Raw genomic sequence first — 14404 nt, 5'->3', positions numbered from 1 at the left:
TCAACGCTCTTATGAAGTGCACCCTGGATCGTGAAGATTATACTAGTTTGCGTTTCCCCTTTCATCTTACCCTACGCTTGAATCTCGAGACGAGATTCTTGTTTAGTGGGGGTGAGTTGTCACATCCCTAACTTCTGGTTTGCTCTGAGCTAGCTAGTCATGTGTTGCATCATGTTTAATTTTTGCCTAAAATTGGAATGGGGATGTTCAAACCCTAGCATTAAATCAACTCAACTAGGGTGAATTAAAATCTTTTCAATAAACCCAAAAAGTTCCTAAGAAAAGTTCATGATTTCTGGTTAAGGTGGAAACCTCTGCCAAAAATGATGAATATATTCTTAGGTCATTTTTGGATTTTTGAATTAAATCATATTGTATTTGACTTTGGGCATTTAAACACTATAAATAATTTAAATGTTCAAATAAATGTTGGAAATTGTTAAGGGTCACTGAAATAATTCAGAAAGCACCCATAATTGTTTCCAGGATTTATTAAATGATTTGGTATTTTAAATCAAATCAAAAACAAAATAACAGAAATAGAAAAGAAATAAAAGAGAGAGAGAGAGAAGGAAGTTATCTGGCGCCCACTTACCTGGCCCAGCACGGCCCAGCCCATCTCCACTCCCCCTGTCGTCTTCCTCCTCGCCAGAAGGACCGAGGCGTGGCGCGCGCCCGAGAGGCCTCGGCCACCTCCTGCTTCCCCTGGCCACCTCCTGCTTCCTCCTCGACGCCCCGATGACGCCACGCGCCTCCCCGACCCCCTCTCGCTCTCCCTCGCCCTCATCATCTCCCCCTGGACCCCATCCCCTCCTCTGCTCCCCTCTCACGCACACCACCGAGCGGAGCTCGCCGTCATCGTCGCCGTACCCGTGGCCACCGGCCACCCCTAGCCTCGCCGATGCGCTCAAAGGCTCCGCCTCGACCCCCTCTTCCTCTCCACCAACCCATGCCCCGCCGGACGCCCTGCAACGCCGCCACCATCGCCGTTTCCGTCGCCGGCCACCGAAGCTCACCGCCGTCGATTCGCGACGTCTGGCGCGTCCCCGAGCCCACTGAGCCACCCTGCTGCCTCCCTGTGAGCTTACCGTCGTTTCCCCTCACCTCTCTCTCTCGCGCGCGCCCTGTAGCCGCTGCCCCACGAGCACCCGAAGCCGCCGTCCGCCATGGCCGGCGAGCTCCGTGCCCCGAGCACCTCTGCCTCGCATAGCAGCTCCGACATGCTCCTGCTGCCTTTAGGTGCTGCCTAGCACCTCCGTTCACCCACCTATGAGCTGCAGCACCGCGCCCGCACTTAGCCGAGCTCCGGCCGCCGCGGAAGTGGACGCCGCCGTCGATCTGAGCCGTCTCCGGCGACCCCACTAGCACCAGAGGACGCGGACGAGGCTCGGGGTTCCAACGGTGCCATCCGCACCTCGATCCGTGGCCTGTGCTGCGATTCCGCGCATAGCCGCCGTCTCGGGCCTCGCCAGCGTCGTGTCGCCGGTGGGTTTGACCCCACCGACCCGGGATTTGACCCTGTTTGACTTTCCCAGGGTCACTGACAGGTGGGCCCGGCCCCTGCTAACTTTGGTTAAGTTAATAACTAATTTCGGCTAAGCCACTGAGCCACTAACATGCGGGCCCCGCCCGGCTAACTAAGTTAGTTAGGGCTAATCATATTTAGGCTAGTCGCTGACCAGTGGGCCCAATCCAGTTAGTTAGGGCTAACTAACTTGGTTAGTTGACTGGGTCACTGACCAGTGGGCCCCACTGGTCAGGTTTGACCTGGTCGACGCCTTTGACCTGCTGACATCACCCCGGCGTCAGGCTGACGCAATTAAATCATTTTCTGAATTTATTTTAATTCAGGAAATTTCAGAAAATAGCTAAAACTTCAATAAATCATAGAAATTCAACCGTAACTCCAAATTAAATAATTTATATATGAAAAATTATCAGAAAAATTCAAGGAATCCATCTGTACCATTTTCATGCATGTTAGAACAACTTATAGCTGCTGTTTAGCACAAATCAATTAAAGGGCATTTAAATAATCATATATGGAGTTGGAATTTGAATCATGTATTCAAACCAACCTCATTTAAATCATAGCTAGGTGCATTAGCTCAAAACACATTCATATTGCCATGTCATGAGCATGCATCATATTGTGCATTGCATTGATTGTATTTCTTCTTGTTGCCGGTATCTGTTCCCTCCCGGTAGACGATGTTCCAACGTTGTGATCGTTGACACTGATGAAGACTCAATGTTATCTTCAGAAGTGCCAGGCAAGCAAAAACCCCTTGTTCATTCCGATACAATCCTACTCTCTCGCCCCTGCTCTCTTTTAATACATTAGGACAACACCGATTCATCTGTTACTTGCTGCGGTAGCTGAACCCCTTTATCCTCTGCATGACCTGTCATTGCCACAGTAAATAGATGAAACCCACTAGCACGAGTAGGAGTTGTTTGAGCCCTGTTGTGCCTACTCATTCATGCTTATTGTCATGCCTGCTACTGCTTAGAGTTGTGTCAGGTCTGATTCATCCGGGATGAATCAGAGGTGTGTGAACATGTCCTACTGTGTGTGAGCTAAGTGTGTGAACACGATTTGGTAAAAGGTGTCGGTGAGAGGCCATGTAGGAGTACATGGTGGGTTGTCTCATTGAAGCCGTCCTCAGGAACTGAGTTCTGTGTTTGTGATCCATGATTCAGCTACTACCATACATTGGGCCCTGAAATATGACCCCGCTCGACTTCTTATTCACCCTTGTCCTCTGTCCAGGAGTTGCAAGTAGTTTCTGGTGTTTGTAGTATGCTGGAGGCCGTGGACAGCGCTGACCGTAGGGGTGGGCTGTGATGCGGTAGGCACGTGGCCGGGTATACCGGGCGCCCGTTTGGTGTCACGGAACCCTGTTCACATCGTTTGGGGCTGTGAGCGAAACTCCGTCCGGATATCCTCATGGATGGAACCCGAATAGGCGATAAACCTGGACTAGAGACTTGAGCATTTAGGTAGGTCGTGGTCTACACCCACGTCGGCTTTCGCTTGAAGTCTGCCGAGCACATGTCGTGTGCAGACGCTAAGTGGTGGAAACATGTATGAAGAAGTACACCCCTGCAGGGTTAACATCATCTATTCGAATAGCCGTGTCCGCGGTGAAGGACTTCTGGGTTGCTTATATCAGTTCATAGACAAGTGAAAGTGGATACTCTAAAATACGCAAGATAAGCGTGAGTGCTATGGATGGCGTTCTCGTAGGGAGACGGGAGCGGATCCATAGTGGTGTATTGATATGGTGAATATGTGGACTCGTGTGCGCCACCTCAAAAGAGTTGCTTGCAGTCGTAGTTTAGAATAGCCACCGAGTCAAAGCTGGCTTGCTGCAGTTAAACCCCACCATCCCCTTGTTGATAATGATGCATATGTAGTTAGTTCTGATGTAAGTCTTGCTGGGTACATTTGTACTCACGTTTGCCTATTTTATGTTTTTGCAGAGAGACCTCAGTCTCGCTAGTAGTTCCGCGTGGACTTCGACGTTTAGCTTGTTACCTCAACTACGATCTTGTGCCCCGGCAGGATCTGGTAGATAGTCAGGCTTCTCAGCCTTTTTCAGTTATAGATGTCTGTACCCAGACATGATAGCTTCCGCTTGTGCTTTGATTTGTATGCTTTGATTGTTGGGTCATGAGACCCATGTTTGTAATATCTCGCTCCTCGGAGCCTATTGAATAAAATACTTGAGTTGTAGAGTCATGTTGTGATGCCATGTTGTATTTGCACATATCGAGCATATTATGTGTATATTATTGAAATGCTTGGTATGTGTGGGATCTGACAACCTAGTTGTTTATCCTTGGTAGCCTCTCTTACCGGGAAATGTCTCCTAGTGTTTCCACCGAGCCATGGTAGCTTTCTACTGCTCCGGAACACTTAGGCTGGCCGGCATGTGTCCTTCTTCGTTCCTGTGTCTATCCCTTCGGGGAAATGTCACGCGATGAATACCGGAGTCATGTTAGCCCGCTACAGCCCGGTTCACCGGAGTCCTGCTAGCCAAGTGCTACAGCCTAGATTCACTCGTTGATGACCGACACGTTCGACGCTGGGTCATGGATGCCTGTCCCTGTAAGTCTGTGCCACTTTGGGTTTACGACTAGCCATGTCAGCCCGGGTTCTTTGTCATATGGATGCTAGCGGCACTATCATATCCGTGAGCCAAAAGGCGCAAACGGTCCCGGGCCAGGTAAGGTGGCACCCGTGGGAATACCGTGCGTGAGGCCGCAAAGTGATATGATGTGTTACATGCTAGATCGATGTGGCATTGAGTCGGGGTCCTGACAGCGTTGGTGCGAGATCCCGTAAGCGGGAGCCATCCAACCATTTATGTTCCTAGAACAAGGTGGATTTTCCATCACCCAAAGTTGTAACTGCCGCTGCTTGCACCAAAGCCTCCGACTCCACCGAAACGTTGATTGGAAACTCTACCCATGGTCTTCCTTTGTCAAACTTCTGCAGCCACGACCATCTCGCTTGAAGAGCCTTATTGAGCCACTTCAAGTTCGCCAATCCTAGGCCACCTGCCCACTTGGGCCTGCACACCATTTCCCATGATATTGAGCAGTTGCCTCCGCAGGCCTCCTTCTTACCACACCACAAGAAACCACGGCAAATCTTAGATAGCGCAGAAATTGTCTTTGCAGGCAAATCCAACGCCAGCATGGAGTGCACAGGGATAGCACACAACACCGAATGGATGAGCAGCATGCGGCTACTCTTTGGGAGTAGGGAGGCCTTCCACAAAGGTAGCGCATCCCCAACCTTGTCTACCAGATCCTGGAGCTGCGCCGCCGTTGGCTTCCTCAGGGTTAAAGGGAGGCCGAGGTATCTGCACGGAAACGTGCCAGCAGAGCAGCCCAAGGTGCTCACCACCAAATCACTCTCTTCCGTCGAGCATCTAATCGGAATAGCCAAGCTTTTGCTGCAATTCACCACCAATCCCGAGGCCTGACCAAAAAGCCTCAGAATAGCATCACAAGTCCGTGTTTCCAATTCATTGGGCTTGAGAAAGGTGACCACGTCGTCAGCAAACATGGAAACTCGTTGTTTTAGCCCCGAACGTGCCAACGGCGCCAGGAGCCCCCTTTCCATTGCAAAATGGAAAAGAGCTCGCAGTGGCTCCATGCACAAGATGAAGAGCATAGGTGAAAGGGGGTCTCCTTGCCTGAAGCCTTGGCATGGCAAGATTGGCCTACCAGGCATGCCATTAACCGTGATCCTTGTGGAGGAGGTTGCCAACAGTCCACACATCCACGTAATCCATTTGGCTCCGAATCCCAATGTCTGCAACACTTGAAGAAAAAAAGGCCACTGGATTGTATCGAAAGCTTTCGTGATGTCCAGTTTAAGAAGGACTGATGGGTGCTTCAACCCATGCAATCTCCTAGCTGTGCATCGCACCAACATAAAATTGTCATGTAGCGATCTGCCACGCACAAATGCACTCTGGTGGTGCCCCACCATCCTCAGCAGGTCAACCGCAAGCCTGGATGCCAAAATTTTGTCGAAGATCTTCATTGGTCCACTTATAAGGCTCACCGGTCTAAAATCTTTCACATCCACCGCTCCCTGGATCTTGGGGAGGAGGGAAACTAGCGCCTTATTAATAGACGCCAACCCTCTCATGTCACCCGCATGGAACTGCCGCAGGGCCTTCATAAAATCATGCTTGATGATGTGCCAGCATGAAACAAAGAAACGGCCAGTGAAAACGTCCGGGCCAGGTGCCTTGTCCAACGACATTTCTTTAATAATCTTCTCAACCTCCTCATCCTCAAACGGGGCCTCGAGGTGCGCAAGGTCCATATAAGGGAGATCCAGCACGTCCAAGTTGATCGATGTCAGCTGCTGAGCCGAGACACCGAACAATGCATCGTAGTAGTCATCCACCACCTTCGCTATGCTCTCCTGCCCAGTGTAAAGTACCCCCTCGTGTCTCAAAGAAGTAATCACATTTTTCTTTTACCTGTATCTTGCCTGCCGCTGGAAGAAAGCCGTGTTTGCCTCCCCCTCTTTAAGCTGCCAAATCCGTGAACGCTGCCTCGCAATGGATCTCTCAAGCGAACAGAGTCCAAGTAGCTCCCTCTTCAGTAACTTCCTCAAGCCATGCTCGTTATCCGCCAGCTGGCGCGAGTCTGCAGCCTTGTCCAGCCGACCAATGATCTCCATCGCCAAGGAAATTTGAAGCTTAACATTTCCAATCCACTTGTCACTCCACCTTTGCAAAGCTTTGGCCATCGCATGAAGTTTGTTATCCAGGGCCAAGAAAGGGTTTCTTTTCGACGGTACTGCATTCCATGCCTCCTGAACTACATCCAAAAAGCCCTCGGCCTTCGGCCAGAAGCTTTCGAACTTAAAATGCTTGCCCACGTGAAAATCCGCGTCCAAATCCACAAAGAGGGGGGAATGATCCGAGACTGCCGTGCCAAGAGCCGTCAACAAGTTCCGCACGGAAAGATGTCCTCCCAGGTGTTGGTAACGAAAATGGGATCAATTTTCTCTAGGGTGGGGTTTCTCCTAGGCTGTTTTGTTGGAATAGGTACATATAAATATTATCATGTATGTTTGTATGTCATGTGACACGTGAAGGTTAGGTATCATGCTGCTTTTCTCTAATTTGGGCGTATGTAAGCGGTATCGATGCTTTCCAGCTTACATGTACATCTGTACGCACAACGTGATAAAATATAGCCGACCATTGCACATGCATGACAGCAACCCTTTTTGGCCAAGAGACAACTTTTACGTAAAAAATATTTTGTTCGCTCGAGACACAAGTATTTAAATAAAGATGAACTTGTAACATGTAAGCAACTGACCTCAAATTGAGAACCACTTCAATTATTAGTCAACTATCAATAGTTAACCCCTACGGTCAAATTTATGCTAGTATTAATTAGCCCTACAATTTTCGCTATATCATGCATCTTGTGTCTCATGACATGATAGCGGCGAGTATAGTTTGCGATCAGAGCCGAGAGGTCGGTCCAGAGTAAGCAACAACTTGAGACTGAAAACATGGCAGTAAAAACGAGAAAGGCTTTCACTTTTTCTTCCTTGAAGAAATTTCACGTACAGCTCGCAGGTTATTACACATGCATGCAGTGGTCACTGCGTGCTGCATCTCTGCTACGTATACATACACATATCACATATGCATGGTACATCTGCTACTAATCAGAGGAGGCTTTCTTAATTAACTAAACACCCAATGCCTGGTTGCTGACTTGCTTCTCGCTACATCATCACACTGCATTACATATTACACGGAGAAAGAGAGCAAAGAGATGGAGAGAAAAACAAATGTTGGAGCAAGAAAAGGACACATCATTTCTTTCCCCTGGTTCGTAATCTGCCTAGCTAAGCTAGCTAGTCAGTGTCTCTTGGAGAGGCAGTAGGCAGCAGCTTTGCTTGGCTTCTCAGCTGCTGACCTCTTCCTGCAGGTCTGAGGAGCTGCCGCCGCTTGTGACGCAGCTGGAAGACGACGACGATGGCGATGGTGGCATCGGTGGCATCGTGCGGTGCGCGTCGGTGCCGTGGATGCCCGGCGTTTGTCTGTTGGACGACGACGACGATCTGTCCCTTTGGAAGATCCGGCACACTACCCACTCTTGTGTTCCAGCCTCAGCCAAGCAGCAACCCTGCAAGTTGCGACGAGCGTCTTAGTTAAGCACACCTTTTCCGTTCCAGCAACAACAATTGATGGCAAAGATGCAATGCAAGCATGCAGCACAAGGAAAAAAAAGAATCCGATGCAAATGAAAATAACGTAGTAAATGACAATACTACTACTCGTGGGCTAGACTGAAAAAACGACGCTCTTACTAAAAGAACCAGTGAGTGTTTCGTTCTGGGATTGGAGGAACATTAGGGTCTTTACCTTTCATGGCAATATTGGATTAACAACGTTTTAGGAGTAAAAAACAGAAGAAATAGTACTTCTAACCTAGCACTATAATTTTCTGGTTAAAAGTATGGGAGTACCTAGAACTCATCTAGATGAGATATAATTTGGTCACATTCACTTTGAAAACAAGAACAAATACAACTCACATCAGCACACACGCATCTTATAGCATCACATCCAATGGCTATAAAAGGTGAATGAGACCAAATTATATCTCATCTAGATGAGTTCTAGCAAAACTGTAAAAGTATCACTTCTACTAGTTCTCAATCCAAACAATAATACCATATTCCTTTCCTATGGTTCGCTTTTGCCTCCATTTCAAAAAAAAAAATGTCGGAAATGCACTCACTGACAGCAGCCTATCTTGAACGGAATCCTAATCCAACGAACTAACGGAACCCAGTTACATCGGCGATTCAATATTCCTAACGAACACTCCAGATTGCTGCGCCAAACACTGGAATCAAAAGAGATTGCCACAGACCACCACGAATTAATCCTATATATCCACATTATTACTGCAACCAAACGCTACGTTGATTTTGAATGGATTGGCGACCCTAGCTCTGGCCCCGGCCAGGCACTCACTGTTGAGGTACGACTTGCGAACGAACAGCAAGTGCAATTCGCGTCCACGCACACTTTTCAGCTAGAAGCCAATCTCTCATTCCATTACCAAACAGGATTTTTATTCATGTAGATGAGCATTGACAGTAGGCCACACTGTGCAGACCGAGCGACGAGAAGATGCAACAGTTCTTTGACGAAACATCTCTTGCAACAGTAGTGGCCACGGAATTGTTGTGCGCAGTTGGACTGTGGACACCTAGCTAGCCCCCTCTTTTTTTTCCTTTCCGGATACAAGGAGGATGCATGCCACATATAAATGCTTCTCTGTATCTAGCAAGCTTTCACTATCAGTCACCGGTAAATTACTACTCAACTAACTCAGCGGCCGGTGATGGTGTATATGTAAATATGGTCGAGCAACTAACTTCTTGTTGAGGGCCGGGCTAGGCTACATGTATTTGCAGGTTAGCTAATTAATCCCGACAATAAGATCTCATCAACGGATTCTCAACAGGCCGGGCCAGAGCTAGCATCTAGGACAGCGTTAAGTACAACCAACCACCTCTCCGTATCAGCATAAATTGCAACGGCGACCACTACCATCCCAAGCAATTTAATTACAACAGGATCGATCCGTCCATCCATCCATATATTGGTCAGGTCAAATAATTGGCAGTTTTGCAAGTTGTCACAGTTTGATGAACTATCTTGCTTGCAGGTATATGTATCTAGCTAGCGGAGATGCCTATGTGTCCTATATATGTAGCTACTAGTACTTACCTACTCTGTAACTAGCTTAATTAAACACTGTTAGTTAGTATTAATCTCGGCAAGAGTGGTTATGTCAACTGTGAACTTTATGTAAGCTGGTTAATTAGGTTAAGCTAATTCTGACATCATGGGCGCCGTATATATGAGTTAAGTAGGAGTAGTTGGTAACTGTCGATACAATCAAAGTTAAGCTGAAAAGACAGCTCCGTGCCAAGGTTGAACATGTACGCATGATCCTGCTAGCTACTAGTTAACTAGCTAAGTAATATACCCCGGGAAAAAAACCGTCTGAAACGCAGGAATTTTACAGGAGATTCGTGAGAACTCCAGCATAACTGTTCAATTACATACGTCAGCAATCTGAAAAAACTGACCTAATCTAAGCAAAACCTGAGGTATGGATACTAACAGTGAAAGCCTAAACATAAAATTATACTCCGTTCCTAAATGTAAGTCTTTTTAGATTAGGCTTTGCTTAGATTAGTCTTTTTATTGAAGTATTTGCTTAGATTAGGCTTTCACTGTAAACCTTAGCAGGAATTTTATTCAAGTTATATGGCAGCTTCAATTATCAGTACTAGCTTAATTGTACTCTATCAGTTTATGCTTTGCAACTGATGGAGCTGTCATCCAAAGCTAAGGATTGGAGATTAGAGTAGCACTACTAACACGCAGCTGCAGCAGTGCAGTTGAACAAGTACAAGAACATCATTCGGAAGGAGAAAAAACTATAATTGACACAGTACATGCAGCAAGAACAAATTAATGGCAATCAATTAAATCAAGTTGCGTCTAATAATTCAGCAATCAAGGAGGATTATTAGTTAGTGCTCACATTCTTGTGGTGATGCGGCAGGGCGAGGCGGTACTCGTGCATGACCCAGCCGATCTGCGCTGGCGCCGGCGGCGCCTTGGAGCCCTTGCCCTTGCCACGTCGGGGGACGAAGGCCAGGGACTTCTTGACGCCGACGAGGTGGCTCCGGCCGCACCGGGACACCACCACCGGCCTCTCCCTCGCGCTCGCGGGCTTCCAGCACCCGCTCGCCGTCGTGGTCCTGCCACCCCTCTTGGCGCCGGCGGCCGGCCGGACCGCAAAGTAGTACTTCTCCCCCTCTCTCGCGCCTGGAAACGAGTCAAACGGCAGCTTTCAGTATAGTACATGTAACACATCGTATGGCTAGCAGTGTCGTCGTCGGCGGCGGCCGTGTTTGTGCTGCGTGCGTGGCGTACCGGGGATGTCCCAGGGGTCGAGGCTGTAGAGGTTGTGGACATCGGAGATGACAGCAGCTGGGAGCGGGAGGGCAAGGGCCTTTCGGCGGAGGTACTGCACAACCAGCTCCTCGTCTGTAGGGCGGAAGCGGAACCCGGGCGGCAGCTGCCTCAGCACCTCCTGGCCGCCCTGCCTCACCATCACCGGCGTCCTCTCCATGGCTGCCGCTGACCACCTGGCAACAGCTTGTAATAGCACGCACAAACTAGCTCAGCTCAGTGGCTCGAGCACGTATGTACGAACTAATAGCCGCACTAGCTAGGTGTAGCTTGTAGTTCACAGGGACGTCCTTGCACGGTAGTGGTAAAGGGAGCAGGGCAGGCCGCAGCTTCCTATCTCACTTTGCAAGTGCAAAGTGGCGCCCATGGGTCGTGCATTTGCTTGGAATGTTCATGGCGACTTGCAGAGAGAGACAGAGAGAGGGAGAGGGTGTAGACTACGGAGAGAGAGATGGGGGGATTGTAGTAGGGAGGGGGAGTGGGGAAAAGGGCGCGGGGTGTTTATATAGAGATCGGCTGCGGGAGGCGTGAAGTTTACTCCATCGTCGCCGTCGTCTGCGGCTCGCCTGCTGGCGGACGTGTGGCCTAGCTCGGTGCCTTCTCCGATTTGACAAGCGCGCCGGTTTATTGCCCTTTCGATTCCTTCTGGAAATTCTCCAGCAAGTTACAGTGCCTGTGCCCCTGTTACGCGGCAACGCAAGCAACGAGGTTAACTGCCCGCTTCAGATTCCGCCAACTTCGTTTTCGTCAAATAGCACCCGTCAGTGGAGTGTGACTGATTGCCGTGATTTCGGTTTTCAGTTTCATCCTTGGCTGATTTTTTTCTTTCTTTTGGTTTCAGGATGACTGAAATCCAACAGAAGCTTAGGATAATTCATGACTTGGCGGATTTCCCTCTTTACCTCATTTTTGTAACTTTGTGACATGTCTTAGCCGTGAGAATTATACCGAGTGAACTTTTTTTTTAACCTTGAACTGCAGAACAATCGTTCTAGAACAAGTTACGTACAAAAAATCAAAAGAAACAGAAAAACAACAGCCTAGGGCTCAACCAATTCCAGCTTTAGGGAAAATTCTCCTAAGAACTTTCTGTTAATTTTGTGAGTGATACGCAGCAGATCCTTGTTGAGTAGGTGTCTCCAAGCAGTGACAGTAGGAGCTCTTTGCTTGAAAATTTTAGAGTTCCTCCGAGTCTAGATATTCCAACATCCTATGATGATAATGCAGAGGGCAAAAGAGTTTGGCAGACTTTGCATTGTGAAGAGAACATTGTCTAATAAGGAAATGCCCCTATTTCTTGAGAAGCATATAGTGTCCACAATGCGAAAGCAAAAGAACGGTCCGAGAAGAGATGCAATGATGTTTCTTTTGATGGCAAGGTGCTAAGCTCACAGTTATATGAGGCCAGCCGAAAGAGTTCACCGTATCATGAAGAAGCAACCAGAAGAAAATTTTGTGCCTTAGCATTGGAGCACTTTTCCATACTTGTTTGAAAATGTAGTGAACAACAAGGCCCTGTCTTATCATGTTGTGCATATGGATGGATGAAAATTTCAGAGAATTCCAGGGATAAGACCAAATGCCAGGTCTATGCTGCAGTTAGTGCTGCTGCTGTTGGAAATATGCCCTAGAGGCAATAATAAAAGCATTATTATTATATTTCTTTGTTCATGATAATTGTCTTTATTCATGCTATAATTGTATTATCCGGAAATCGTAATACATGTGTGAATAACAGACACCAACATGTCCCTAGTAAGCCTCTAGTTGACTAGCTCGTTGATCAATAGATAGTCATGGTTTCCTGGCTATGGACATTGGATGTCATTGATAACGGGATCACATCATTAGGATAATGATGTGATGGACAAGACCCAATCCTAAGCATAGCGTGAGATCGTGTAGTTCGTTTGCTAGAGCTTTTCTAATGTCAAGTATCTTTTCCTTTGACCATGAGATCGTGTAACTCCCGGATACCGTAGGAGTGCTTTGGGTGTATCAAACGTCACAACGTAACTGGGTGACTATAAAGGTGAATTACAGGTATCTCCGAAAGTGTCTGTTGGGTTGACACGGATCGAGACTGGGATTTGTCACTCCGTATGACGGAGAGATATCACTGGGCCCACTCGGTAATGCATCATCATAATGAGCTCAAAGTGACCAAGTGTCTGGTCACGGGATCATGCATTACGGTACGAGTAAAGTGACTTGCCGGTAACGAGATTGAACGAGGTATTGAGATACCGACGATCGGATCTCGGGCAAGTAACATATCGATTGACAAAGGGAATTGCATATGGGGTTGATTAAATCCTCGACATCGTGGTTCATCCGATGAGATCATCGTGGAGCATGTGGGAGCCAACATGGGTATCCAGATCCCGCTGTTGGTTATTGACCGGAGAGCGATCTCGGTCATGTCTACATGTCTCCTGAACCCGTAGGGTCTACACACTTAAGGTTCAGTGACGCTAGGGTTGTAGGGATATGTATATGCAGTAACCCGAATGTTGTTCGGAGTCCCGGATGAGATCCCGGACGTCACGAGGAGTTCCGGAATGGTCCGGAGGTAAAGATTTATATATGGGAAGTCCTGTTTCGGGCATCGGGACAAGTTTCGGGGTTATCGGTATTGTACCGGGACCACCGGAAGGGTCCCGGGGGTCCACCGGGTGGGTCCACCTGTCCCGGGGGGCCACATGGGCTGTAGGGGGTGCGCCTTGGCCTACATGGGCCAAGGGCACCAGCCCCACATAGGCCCATGCGCCTAGGGTTTGAGGGGGGAAGAGTCCTAGGAGGGGAAGGCACCTCCTAGGTGCCTTGGGGGGGAGGGAAACCCCCCTTGGCCGCCGCGCCCCTAGGAGATTGGATCTCCTAGGGCCGGCCACCCCCCCTTGGCCCTCCTATATATAGTGGGGGAAAGGAGGGACTTCATACCTTGGCCGTTGGTTGCCTCCTTCTCCCTCTCCAACACCTCCTCCTCCTCCATAGTGCTTAGCGTAGCCCTGCCGGAGTACTGCAGCTCCATCAACACCACGCCGTCGTGCTGCTGCTGGTGCCATCTCCCTCAACCTCTCCTCCCCCCTTGCTGGATCAAGAAGGAGGAGACGTGGCTGTTCCGTACGTGTGTTGAACGCGGAGGTGCCGTCCGTTCGGTGCTAGGATCTCCGGGGATTTGGATCACGTCGTGTTCGACTACATCATCCCCGTTCTTTGAACGCTTTCGCTCGCGATCTACAAGGTATGTAGATGCATCTAATCACTCGTTGCTAGATGAACTCATAGATGGATCTTGGTGAAACCGTAGGAAATTTTTTGTTTTCTGCAACGTTCCCCAACAGTGGCATCATGAGCTAGGTCTATGCGTAGTTCTTCTTGCACGAGTAGAACACAATTTGTTGTGGGCGTAGATTTGTCAACTTTCTTGCCGCTACTAGTCTTATCTTGCTTCAGCGGTATTGTGGGATGAAGCGGCCTGGACCAACCTTACACGTACGCTTACGTGAGACCGGTTCCACCGACTAACATGCACTAGTTGCATAAGGTGGCTGGCGGGTGTCTGTCTCTCCTACTTTAGTTGAAGCGGATTCGATGAAAAGGGTCCTTATGAAGGGTAAATTGAAGTTGACAAATCACGTTGTGGCTTTCACGTAGGTAAGAAAATGTTCTTGCTAGAACCCTACTTCAGCCACGTAAAACTTGCAACAACAATTAGAGAACGTCTAACTTGTTTTTGCAGCAAGTGCTTTGTGATATGATATGGCCAAAGTTGTGATGAATGATGAATGATCTATATGTCATGTATGAGATGTTCATGCTATTGTAATAGGAATCAC

At 48.4% G+C, this 14404-nt stretch overlaps 1 protein-coding gene across 1 annotated transcript; it reads right to left on the bottom strand.

Annotated features, from left to right (window-relative positions):
* Positions 1-7064: 7064 nt before the first annotated feature.
* On the bottom strand, positions 7065-11048 carry LOC119335824 (NAC domain-containing protein 83-like). Its single transcript, XM_037607897.1, has 3 exons — positions 10527-11048; positions 10132-10418; positions 7065-7686 (listed from the first exon to the last, which is right to left on the bottom strand). Exons 1-3 carry the CDS (start codon positions 10723-10725, stop codon positions 7465-7467), a joined length of 708 nt encoding a protein of 235 aa, XP_037463794.1. The 5' UTR covers positions 10726-11048; the 3' UTR covers positions 7065-7464.
* Between the last annotated feature and the right edge of the window lie 3356 nt (positions 11049-14404).

This window comes from Triticum dicoccoides, chromosome 7B, assembly GCF_002162155.2.
Source record: "Triticum dicoccoides isolate Atlit2015 ecotype Zavitan chromosome 7B, WEW_v2.0, whole genome shotgun sequence".
In the NCBI taxonomy this organism is placed as follows: Eukaryota; Viridiplantae; Streptophyta; class Magnoliopsida; order Poales; family Poaceae; genus Triticum; species Triticum dicoccoides.
Note: the sequence above shows the minus strand (reverse complement) of the source record. Positions and strands in the feature narration are given on the sequence as shown.